At 35.4% G+C, this 13,423-nt stretch overlaps 2 protein-coding genes across 2 annotated transcripts; both read left to right on the top strand.

Moving 5' to 3' along the window:
* The first annotated feature begins 292 nt into the window (after window positions 1-292).
* LOC128212159 (alpha-(1,3)-fucosyltransferase fut-6-like) lies at window positions 293-4,209 on the top strand. Its single transcript, XM_052917455.1, has one exon. The coding sequence runs from the start codon at window positions 362-364 to the stop codon at window positions 1,661-1,663; it is 1,302 nt and encodes a 433-aa protein (XP_052773415.1). The 5' UTR covers window positions 293-361; the 3' UTR covers window positions 1,664-4,209.
* Window positions 4,210-10,212: 6,003 nt separating this feature from the next.
* LOC128210560 (uncharacterized) lies at window positions 10,213-11,946 on the top strand. The gene is made up of 3 exons (XM_052914910.1): window positions 10,213-10,629; window positions 10,970-11,133; window positions 11,606-11,946. Exons 1-3 carry the CDS (start codon window positions 10,213-10,215, stop codon window positions 11,931-11,933), a joined length of 909 nt encoding a protein of 302 aa, XP_052770870.1. The 3' UTR covers window positions 11,934-11,946.
* Window positions 11,947-13,423: the final 1,477 nt, after the last annotated feature.

Here is a 13,423-nt window from a genome sequence, read left to right as displayed (position 1 = left end):
ATTATGTCACTCAATGAATCTTGTAAAAGAACAAAGTGAACACTGTTTATCCGGATGGATCCAAAAAACTTCTACTTGTTCTGCGTTTTACCCAGTGATGTTTAGATCGCCGTCTGCGTTTAACCCTCTCGAACGGTTAGTGAGAGGATAAGCAAATATAAAATATTAATAAACCGAGCTTTCCTTTTAATGGCTTGTTGATTAAATCTTAAATATGTACCAATTCACCTGACGGAAATTTAAACAATTTATTTCCTGTTTTATTGGAGTATACTGCTATGTAAAGGCTGTCATAAATCTGGAGTATTCGGTAAACAGTGGAGTTTGTTTCTTCGCTAACCTTAGTTTCAATACTGTCGTTATGGATATTAAAGTTGGAACAAAACTGTGTTTCGTTGTGATTGCTATTTTTATTGTGATGATGATTGTTCTGTCAGAAGAAATACCGTTTTATTTGACGTACAAAAAGGTCGATTTAAACCGGGCTTTGTTGTGTACTGGAAAAAGGGATCTAGGACAATCGGTGCCCGAAAAAAGCAAGATACTCGGAAAGGTTACATCTTTGTTTGATATTCCAATTAACTTCTACTCTAAGCATAAAACAAATACAAGTTTCACGAAAATACAGTCTACCAGTATTCCAAACAAGATCATTGACATACTGCTCTACAAAGAGCAACCCTTCGCGACGGAACGTGCGGTCAATAAGTGGCTATCAAATTGCTTCTATAATAACTGCAAAGCAACAAATAAGCATGCCCAATGGAAAAACGTATCTGCAGTTGTATATTATTATCACGCGGCCTTTGGAATTGATAAAGATCCACCCATCAGTAGAGCTGAACGTGACCCTAATCAAGTATGGGTGTACCTTAACCACGAACCACCTTTGAAAATTAATGCTCAAAACTTTAAGTCAAAAACATGGTTAAATACCTTCAATTGGACAATGACTTATCGCTTCGATTCAGATGTATTCATACCGTATGGAAGTTTGGCGACCAAATATTCACCTCAGCATAAAGACTACAGTGCTATTTATAATATGAAAACAGACGTTGCATTTTGGATGGTGGGTGACTGCAAAGCTGAAAGTGGCCGGGATGCTTTTGTGTATGAACTTCAGAAACATGGATTGAAAGTCAACACATACGGATCCTGTGGTCAGGGAAAACTGGACACTAACAAAACGCAGGAGGCGTTACAGAGACATAAATTCTATCTAGCTTTGGAGAACACTTTTTGTAAGGATTATGTTACGGAAAAATTCTTTGATCGATACAACGATGATCTTATTCTAGTGGTCAGAGGTGGTGCAGATTATGATACGATTTTACCTACAGGAACGTATGTAAATGCTGGCAACTTTGAAACAATACAGGATCTTGCAAACTATTTAATTGAGTTGGGAAATGACAAAAACAAGTATATGGATATGATGAAACGCAAAGACACTTATAAAAGTATCCCTGACACATTTGGTTCCCAGTACGGATTTTGTGATTTGTGTGAAAAATTGAACAAAGTAAACCTTTACAAGAACTCGTATGAAAACATTGCGGATCATTTACAGAATGATCAATGCTGGCTTGCGAAGGATGTATCAGTAGATATAAAAGTGAATAGGTTTGTTGATGTCCATAAAACGTTTCTTTGTAGCTGACCGAACAATACATATTTTGAAATGATTAAAGATACAATAGCATTGCACAAAGCCCTCAAATGAACAGTATGCCCCAAAACCAAGACTGCATTTCAGATTGCATGAATTTTGTGCTCATATAGAAACACATTTTTAAATCCAATATTTTAGCTGGGTAAATGAATTGTGCTTACTACATGTATTTGATATAAAGACCATAACAAAATGTAATTACAAATACTCTAAATGCAACATATCATTTCAATACAATCACGTCTGCACTTAAACAAGTACTTGTCCTAAATTCAGTATTGTTCCAACATTTAAGATTGAGACTTTGGACGTGATATTGACTTTTTTTGAAATTAAAACACACGTGTCAGTTTCAATTATATGAAGACACTGATGACAGAAATAAAACAAAAACATATTGATACGGCTATTATTTGACAAAGTTTGGCCCAATATCACAAAAAAATCAAAATCTCAATCTCGTACCTAACTCATTTTACCACATAAAAGCACAATTTTATTCATTTTTTGCATGTTTTCATTCTTTTTGAAATCATTCTTATTTAATTGAATATGTTGATAAAAATATTGTCAATATTTCAGAAATAAAATAATTCTAGAGCAAACATATACTTGCATATAGAGCAATTGTTAAAAAATAATGGATTATGCTCAAACAATATTTTGTCTGTGGAATATTTTCCCTTTTGAAACCAAAGGTTTTATTCAACATAGTCTATGATGAAATGCGCATTTAAAGATGTTAAAACATATACGATTTTAATAACTTTTGGTGTTATATGGTAAAATGCGTTGAGATTGACTTAAGTAGTTAATTGATCAATATTGGGGGAAGATAACCATATAACGTTGATGTACATTCCAACTGATACAACTTCTTTTGTGAACTTTGGTCAAGGCATAATTTAATTTTATTTATTTCATTATTATAAGTATAACAATGAGGTCTTCTTTAAATTTTATTAATAAATAAATTCGTATATAAAAATAAATTAAAGGCTTCATTGTTGGAATATTTGTTTTGACCAAGCTCATTTTTGGGATGAAATTTTACCTATTGATGAAAACATTTTAATTTGAACATTTTGGGTATCGTTCTTACAGACAGTGAAACAAATCTGTTTATAAACGCTGAAAAAATGATTCCTATTTCTTTAGTTTGAAACAAGCTGAAATTGAAGTAGTAGTCGCGTTTTCGACTGCCCGTTTATTAATTTTAATATGACACCGATCTTGATTCACGCTTCAGAGATCTTGAATGAGGGTAAACATGTTAAATTTATGTAAAATATACTCTACTGAACCCTTTCAGCAAACATGTAAAACATTATTAGCATTACATCATTGTTGATTATTTGTGAAAGTTTCCAACGTATGTTATTGTTTACTCGTTTAATAATTTGATTGCGGTAAAATAGACATTTAAAATACCAGCGCGATCGATTACAACATACACCTGTATTGTTAAGGTTATTTTCACAATGGCAAGCTATTCCACAAAAGAGAATAGAAACCATTGTATACATTCTATGCGTAAGCGATGTTAAACTTTCAAAAATAATTTGGGTAGATATATGCGTCGTTGATTTTAGAATTTTAGTTTTAGGTTGATTTGATAACATGCGTGTGTGATCCAAAATATCATCAGTTGTTCAAAACTAAATTTTGCTACATGATTAAAAAATAATCAATCTCAATGTTGTTTTATTGCTATATTGACCGCTGACCTAATTAAAGATATTTTCGACATCAAAAGTAATAGGGTGTCTAATTGTACTGAGTATATCTGCTCGAAATAATACTATACCTATGCAAGTTAAGTAGTGATTTGTGACCTTATGAATGTGTGTTTTAAGGCCTTTTATTTTATTGTTTGTTTCACGTACCGCCATGATTGAATATGCTCGTAGGAGGAGGGATTTCTTTCTTCAAAACTTTTATATTTAGGTAGGAAAAGAAACATTAACAAAAAGGCTACTAATTAAAAATTTAATACTGTATACACCTTACACAGTTGGTTTGCAGCACCAGTGCTATATTTTACAATAGTTTTATTCCAAGGACTGAAAAGTTACTGCCTGGATGGTGTTCATATCATTGAATATTAACAGAAGTTGAATCTATTGAATATTTATACTTGGAGTGTTATGAAACACAACAACTATGGAATAAATGAAGACTATAAAGCCTAATTTAACATTGTCTAGATTTACTGATGTACATGTTTAAAATCAGTCCGGTTTAAAATGTATTGCCGTTTGTAAATCAAGTTCTTTGCGAATATCCCAGATCACACTACTGTGTCATTCACATTTATGAGTCAGTCATGCTTTAGCGTATTCAAATATCTGTTACTGACAGACGGGTTTTTTCGTTGTATTGACACACTTAGTGAGTGGTCTGATCATTGCCCACTGTCATATATTAACAAAGCAAATAGTGCTGTTTGTTTTGTTGAGCCTTCATCTGAAATTGTTTTGATAAAATCATAGTATTATTAGAAACCCAAGTATGTACAAGTTTATCGAACAATTGTTATCAAAAAAAACGTTTACATTATATTTCTGTTAAAAAAATCTTATATAAATAACATCGTATTGATATTTTAAGTATTATGAAATTTGTTGTGACAATACTAACTATTTATATTAATGCTTATACTTGTTATTTCGATAAACTATTTATAGCATGTTTACGGCAATAAACATTTCTGTCTATCTGTCTGTCAGTCTGTCTGTCTGTCTGTCTGCTGAAGAAAACTAAAGAATGATTAAATGTGAACAAACAGTTAGTTGTGGAACGACGTCTTGTAAGTCGATTCAGCAAGAATGACAAAATAATTATTTTGGCACACATGATTCTCTTCATATTCAATGTAGAACCATTCGTTTCTATTCAACATTAAAGGACCAACTTTAATCATGGTCGTTGGGCGATGTGTAGATAGCTAAATAACGTTATTTAAAAAGATCATGTCATCATCGTTTTTCTCATTTTTACACACATCTATATTTAAGTATTTTTTTCCAAGAAGTCATGTCCACAGCACACATTCAGGGCTATGGCACATTCACACTGTACATTTACACATGGGCCATCTCCATTTTTCTGTAGTTCTACCTAAATTTTAAATAATGATATAGTAAGTCTATTACAAAGTTAAAGTCAGATGTATATCATTGCACTTAAATATACATCAAACAATTTTAGTGTTCATTTTTTAAATATTTCTACATGTACACTTAAAGTACTTTGCAATAATATGGATATTTTGACTTTCTTTTTGATTTGTGACATCTTCCAGTTTACCTTCAATCCTAACTCTGTTGACTGAACTGCATGAAAAATAGAATCTTAATGGTAAAGTATGAAAATGTAATTTATTTACAGAAACATACAGAATATTCTAACGCAAGACCCAAATGTTTGATTAATTGAAGGATAAATCTCCTTGATATGCAATTTGCAAGCCATTCAACATGATAAGATCATCAGATGGTTGGTTAAAGGTCACTAATTTGCCTTGGTACTAATTTTGCAATTAGAGCTAAGTATCAATAAATTTCATATCACATCTAGATACCCTAAATATGATGAGATTCCATCATGTATACATATTAAGGAATAAAAATTGTTTTACTTTTAACACTTATAATGAACAAATCCAGGAGAGTGTAGGGCAAAACCTACGCTGGACAAAACCTCCCATGTAATTTTGGACTAGGTGGGCAAAACCTCTCATGTCATTTTGACAAGGTGGACAAAACATCCCTCATCATTTTGACAAGGTGGACACAACCTCCCGCATCATTTTGACACGGTGGACAGAACTTTCCACATCATTTTGACACAGTGAAATAAACCTCCCACATCATTTGACTACGCGTACAAAACCTCCCACATCATTTTGACTACGCGGACATAACCTTCCATATCATTTTGACACGGTGGACAAAACCTCCAACATCATTTTGACACGTTGGACAAAACTTCCCATATCATTTTGACACAGTGAACAAAACCTCCCACATGATTTTGACACGGTGGACAAAACCTCCCACTTCATTTTGACACGGTGGACAAAACCTCCCACTACATTTTGACACGGTGGACAAAACCTCCCACTTAATTTTGACACGGAGGACAAAACCTCCCATGGACACAACCTTTAACATCATTTTGACACGGTGGACACAACTTCCCATATCATTTTGTCACATTGATCAAATCCTCCCACATCATTTTGACAGGGTGGACAAAACCTCCCACTTCATTTTGACACGGTGGACAAAACTTCCCGTGGACAACCTTCCACATCATTTTGATAGGGTGGACAAACCCTCCCATGGACACAACCTTCCACTGCATTTTGACAGGGTGGACAAACGCTCCCATGGACACAACCTTCCACTGCATTCTGACAGGGTGGACAAAACCTCACATGGACACAACCTCCCACATCATTTTGGCAGGGTGGACAAAACCTCCCATGGACAAAACTCCCACATCATTTTGATAGGGTGGCCAAAACCTCCCACATCATTTTGACAGGGTGGACAAGACTTCCCACATCATTTTAACTAGGCGGACAAAACTTCCCACATCAATTTGACAGGGTGGACAAAACCTCCTACATCATTTTGACAGGGTGGACAAAACCTCCCATATCATTTTGACAGGGTGGACAAAACCTTTCACATAATTAAGTTGTCTTTTCCAGGCGTATTTGAATGGAAACTTTCTAGTACCAATATAGTACGAATGATATTCAACTAAGCCAAATTTATGTAGTAATCGGGTAATATCCGGAACGGCGTTGGTGCGCTCATATTGATATCATAAATGCACAACCCATTTCGACTGCCTTCCAATTCATCAATCAAACCGTCGATAATTAAGTCAGATACAGTAGAGGCGAACTCTTATCCCCCTGCAGTACCGGAAGTTCCTCTGAGTACAAACCACGGTACTTCACACGACTTACAATGATCGTGTACATGTTCCTTAATTAGTGCTAGTATCGTGTTCCCGTCGACGGTCGGTTCTGAAGTTTATTCGTACTGGTTCAACATCAGCAGTTAAAAAAGAGGCTTTCGTGCCACTACCGGTTGAAGGTCCAAGGTGCGTCAAGAAAACAAAGATAAACGGGCGATGAGAACTCTCTTGTAACATGTAGGCCCTCTCTTTATTTGAAACTCATTCTTTGATTGACATCTTAATTTGGTATATTAACTTTAAAGATAAAAAAGTTATCAAACAGATTGTGGCTTAGGAGGCAATGTTTACAAATAAATCTGTTGAATCAATCAACAATGTTTCGTATTTTCTCGGCAACTATGGCAGTTCTGTGCATGTTGTTTTGTGATTCATTTTTAAATTCCTATTTCCCAAACTTTCTGGCTATTACTCGACTGTACACGTTTCCTGGCCGAAATTTGTTCTTTTTGACTGGGTCAAATACGAGTCTTTTTAAAGCACGATTAACACTCATTTCTATGGTTTGTTTCCATTCGCTACCAAAAACATCATGTTCGAAAGTCATGTAAAGAGATTTAAAGTATAGAATTTTATGATCACCCTTTCAAAATGTTTTGTCCACCCTGACAAAACGATGTGGGATCTTTTGTATTTCTGTTTACCTAGTTAAAATAGCATGGGATGTTTTGTCCATGGGATGATTTTTCCCACGTTTTATCATTAACATCCGGCTTTAATGAAACTGAAATGAAACTAACGTGTGTTTTCCTGCTGCAGTTTGGTGCTCACGGCTGCCGTAGGTAACGACAACACCACCGGAGCTAGCACCAGCACTGCCTGGTACATTACCATTCAAACAAACTTCCTAAAGATCATATATTAATACTTTTAAAAACACATGTAGCTGTAGCACTTTCACAATCTGCATTTGAGGTAAATTTTGAAATGTTCAACATAACGTTTCAAGACTGTGTACTGTTCTTCACTGAAAAATCGTTAGTCTCGTTAGATGAGATATGAATCAATTGCTAACTCTAGATAGCCGAAGTTTTCTGCAATGCTTGTTATGAACTAAGTAGCTTTACTCTTATTAAGTAAATAAAAGAACTAATGAATAAAGTCACTCCAAGGGTGCTTTGTTGCGTAAGTCGAAATAAACTTTTATCACATGCTTACCCTTGTTTTCCGTGTAATATACCCATTACGAATATTTTTATCTTACACATGTGTAAGATAACCTATCAGACATTTCTATTGGCCAGACTAATCACACGGAACCTAGATATCCCTCCGCATTGTTTGTAAACAAAATGGTTTAAATGCCAACAAATACTTACCGTAATAATGAAGCTGTAAGAATTCCGGGAGATAAATGGCTAACGAATCATAGTGCAAGAAAGCATCTTGTACAAAAACTTTCTGATAACAATGTTCCGCCAACCAGATAATCCAGATTACTAGTCACAGAAATATCCAGTCAGTCAACAAATACAGCCACAATAGTGACAAACACCACAAGAACATTTCAAACATCTCCATCTTGACCAACACAAGCAATATGCAATCAATGCCATTTGCTTGCCAATTTAAACAGCTGTCGGTTACCGAAAACACAAATACGAATTCCGCAGCACAGACATCTCATGACACATCCCATGGTAGTTCTGGCTTCCATAACTTTAATGTTGATATTTATTTTTTTCATGTTTACAACACATTAACGTTATGGCGTAACCCCCATAGTAAAGTCAACCAGAATCAATTGAGTGTGATGATGCAATGCAATCACATGACCATGATGACGTCGATGGATTCTATATTTAGCATCGGATTCACATTGTTCATTTAGTTGAATCCAATTGCAGTAAGGCTGTAAATACCTTTTGATAAGTAAAAACTATTTATTTATTCCAAATTTGTTATTAGTTATTTATTAATTATTCGAAATATAAAAAATAACAGCAAAATAAACACTAGTTCACATGGGTATTTTCTGAAAATCTTGGTGTCACGTGATTAAATTTGAACACAACTATGACCTAGATAAGGAATGCTTGTAATAGGATTTATTAAAATGCTAAATCAACTATCTTTAAAGCGTTTTTTGGTTTTGAAAATGAGTTTGTGAACTACATTTTGCTTCATTTACCTAAGGATACAGCTATTTTGTCTGTACAATGCATACAAGTGAACCAACAGCGTGACATAAAAATGTCACGAATTCTGGTAGGGTTTGGATACGGCGTTCTCTTCAGCGAACACATCCAAAAAGGTAATATATAACGTGTTCGCTGAAGTTCTTTAGCTAATCCCATGGCGGCTAGAACATCATGTTCTCTGGAAACATTCCTGGTGGAAATTAACGTTTTCAACATCAACATCCATGCAGTACAGAGTAAGGTTTCGCCGTTATTATCTGCATGTTGTGAAACACCATGTACACCAAGAAAACGCTGCAAAATCATCGTAGAAAGCGACAGCGAATAACTTAAATCCGTGCACACAGTAAAGCTTGACAGACCGATGTAGGTCACATAAACCGCGTAAATGCATGTACTCTGAGTGTGACGTCATCAAATTGTGTACTTATTGGGTTTTTTTGGTTAAAATCGTTCGTTATTCATGTTGTTGGATATTTTACTACACATTTTTATATTTGTGACTTGTTAAGCGCTTTATCAGATTTTAAAACTTGATAACTGCTAGTTACTTTTGTCATTTTAATTTGGAACAATTTATATGGCGCATCGTTGACATTCTACTCTGAGTACTTTGGCTGTCAAACAATCGGTTCAGAAAGTGGAACTTAATTGGTAAAACACCGTTTTAAGCATGTGATAAAAAAGATCTGACACGAGTTGTCATTTAATTCAAGAATTTTATTAAACTCGTCCATGAAAGTTGTTAGTAAGCTCGCCAGAGGCCCGCTTACTAACAATTTTCATGAACTCGTTTAATAAAATCTTGTATTACATGACAACTCGTGTCAGATCCTATATATGTTCTGTTTTGTGTTGACGCCTGTATGAAGGGGTAGAAAGTCAGTAAAGGTAAATACATGTTTAGGTATTTTGAAACATTTAAGAATTCAGTTGTTCAACGTTTGTGAATACGGACTCAGTTCTTTACTTCTGTATTCGAGTTATGTACGACCATGTTTGCGATCACATAATTGTGAGTTATTCATGTTTACTGAACGGTTCTGCCCTCATACTCGAACATGGATCCTATGAAGACAAAAGTCGAGGGCTTGGGCGTATTTATCAAAGTTGTTATACTTATTCTTTAATTATACCTGAGTGATTCCATTTAGCCAATTAATTTTATAGTTCAATACAAACAATAAGATTCTTCTCTTAAAATTAGGTAAGATATCTGACGTGTTTTTCTAAAAAAAAGCAGCCGCTGATAAGCCATCTCCGAGATCCATTCAGGACATGCAACTTGCTTTAGGTTTGCTGCAGGCTTTGAGTATTGTCCTTTCCGATAACTTGGTTACTTCCCCTGATTTCTAAGGGAGGCTACTCCATTTCCTACTTCCGGGGAATACATTTTGCAAGATGGCCGACGTAGACAATGAGATCACTGGGGCGTGTATGAATAACAATGAGTTGACACCATTTAAGGTCGTCGATTTGAAAAGATACCTTGCGAACCGGAAATTGAATGTATCAGGTCTTAAATGCGAATTGATTGAGAGGATAAAAGGCGCATATAGACTTTCTATAACTGACAAACGCGTGCTGGAGGAGAGAGATCGGGAAGAAAGAGAGAGAAGAGCAACCGAACGCTTTATCCTCCCATGTGGCGAGGGTCTTCCACCGCCATCAACACTGAAGGCATGGAAGTCCACTATTGATCTGTTTCCTGCTGTAGAGGAAAAGGATATATACAACTACATTGTACTGAAAAGAGACTCGAAACGTCAATTGAAGGCGAGGACTTATTATGTGGACGGACATGTACAGAAAGTTGAGGTATGTCAAATAGTGAGTTTATAATAAGTCTGAGGCTGTTTTTTCTGCCATGTTTACTTCATCTAGTTATATAATTAGCTCAAGGGGACTATTTTGACTTGGACATAAAAATAATTTGGTGTGAAAAATGTACTCAACATTTTTATGTAGGCGGGGCTAGCCACAATTAAGGGGGGTGTGGTGGATGCAAGCACATGTATGTGTCGAACCACACTGACTATATACTTATCTTAATTTTAAAAAAAATAATGTATTTTGTACAATTTTCATATGTTCTATGATGTATGTTGTTTATTTATTGTCATTTAAATTAAAATATTATTTATAATTTATTCTTCAGGTCCATCTCATAAGCGAAGAGTGCAGCCACTGTTATGTTCAAGCTTCCGTGCTGCCATCATTTCCAACTGCAGACAAAAGAAAGTCACCAGAGTACCAACCCTGGATCCTTCTGTCGAAAGTGACTGGCTGCATACACTCCGCGTTCTGCAACTGTCCAGCTGGGTAAGTTGAATTAATTTGTGATAAATCAAAGTCTCTGATCTGCATTGATGAAAGGTGTCAAACCCACACACGCTAGGCTATTTTGTCAGTATTATCAAATACTTAAACTTGGGGCATTCTTCAAACTATTTCATATCTTCTTATCAAACTTGGTACACTTGTTACAAGAGACAAAAAAGCACATGTTATAACTGTCATAATTTTGGCTTTCATGGTTAGCTGAGTTTTGCTATTTTTTTCTGAATGAAAGAACAGGCGAGCTTATGTATTGATTCAATGAACTCCCTTCACCGTGTTGGTGTTTACTTATGGCACTGTTTGTGTTTTGTATGTTCATGGCCTACCAGGAAATACTAAGTGTAAAATACTGTGTATTCACCTCCATTTTCAAACTTTAATGTTTTGGAATATACATGTAAGTATAACAAGTAAAAAGGCACACATGTAAATGAATTTTTTTATTTTCATCTAGTGAAGGTGAATGCTGCAACCATATTGGTGCCCTGCTGTATGGACTTGAAGACCTGACGCGTAAAAAAACCCTTGCTCCAACATCCAAACCCTGTGCCTGGAACAACTTCAGCATGCTGTCTGCACCACGGAAACGTAAGCTGTCGCCTAGGAAATCTGAAGATCTTATGTTCTCAAAGAAGAAACTGTACAACGTGTCAGTACGTAAAGTTTCTGTAAACAAAAACCATGAACTGAACTCTATCAATGGATGCACTGTTAACATTGACAGATTTAGGCAGAAACTGGTTGGTTCGAAGTTGAATGTAGGCTGGTTAAAAAAACTTTGAAATTGAAACAACTGAAAATGAACCAGATCTCCCTGTGTTACATTCTGTGCCATTCAACTACCATGATAGTGTAAACTTGAGGGACAGTTCTAGTAAGACAGTGTTTTTGGATCATTTTGACTCTTTGAAGCAAAGCGCTGAAGAAATTCAATTAACTGAAATCTTAACAAGGGGCCAAAAAAGTGGGAAATGGCAAGAGGCCAGAAAAGAACGCCTAACAGCTTCAAACTTTGGCAGCATCTGTCGTAGGAAAGAATCAACTGAACCTGACGGACTCCTGCGGCAGATGTTGTATTCCAATTTCACAAGCAAGTACACAGAATATGGAATTAAACATGAGAAGGCTGCAAAGAGAATGTATGCGAAAGCAATGCAAACTGACCACAAAGGACTAGCAGTTAAAGACAGTGGTCTAGTTGTATGTGCCGACAGACCCTACCTTGGTGCCAGTCCAGATGGGCTTGTGTTCTGTTCACATTGTACAGAAAGTGTTGGTCTGGTTGAGATTAAGTGTCCTGCCTCTAAGAAATGGAGGATGCAAACGCCTGAGGAATGCTGTGAAGACAATGATTTTTTTTGTCAGTTAGAGAATGGCAAGGTGTTACTCAAGGAAACACACAAATATTACTACCAGGTCCAAGGGCAGATGGGAATCACCGGGAGGAAATGGTGTGATTTTGTAGTTTGGACATGTGTAGGTCTTTCTATACAGAGAATTGCATTTTGTGAATCATTTTGGCTGAAAATGTTGTGTCAACTTGACAGATTTTGCCTTGAATCATACATTCCTGAACTGTACGCACAACGTGTTAAAAGGGGAATGAGTCTGTTCAATTGATTTGTACATCGTCTAGTTATGTGTTGTTTATACATGTACATTTGAATGATCAATAATGGCAATTTATGTGAATATCTTGTTTGCTTTCAGTTATTTTCATAACTATATTCAAAATGAAACTCCAAAATGACTGTATTGTTACTATAATTTGAAACCATGAATAAAAAAGTTGTAAATCTAAATTTTGGGCAGTATTTTGAAAGTATGTGTACTTTTGTCAACATATTGTGATTATGCGATGCTGTAAATCTACTTTAATTATTTCCTTGTTTTATGTTTGACCTTTTCTACTTTTCCTTTCCATTTATCTAGTTTTCAGGGATGTATTTCTGAGCTTAATAAATGGACATATGTTTAACCTTTCAAGTGTGTTATTATTGCATTTTGTGTGCAGGATAGTGATAGCGTTTATATTGCCATTGTTTAAAGAAGTAGCTGAGTTTTACTCTAAAACAATTGAAGATGTTCAATTGAATATTGGTTTGCATGTAGCTACTGCACGGCCCATAACTCAAGACTGTCGAGTTGTTCTCCTTTTCTGACTTGCTAATTAAAAACAACAAATGAGTGTTACTTTCTTATGTTTGCAGGGTGCAAAACTTAAAGGGGCTATACACCGTGTGATGAAATATCGAAAAAAAAAAAGAAACTT

The sequence above is a fragment of the Mya arenaria genome, chromosome 12 (assembly GCF_026914265.1).
Source record: "Mya arenaria isolate MELC-2E11 chromosome 12, ASM2691426v1".
NCBI classification, from domain to species: domain Eukaryota; kingdom Metazoa; phylum Mollusca; class Bivalvia; order Myida; family Myidae; genus Mya; species Mya arenaria.
This window is presented reverse-complemented; position numbering and strand designations above follow the sequence as displayed.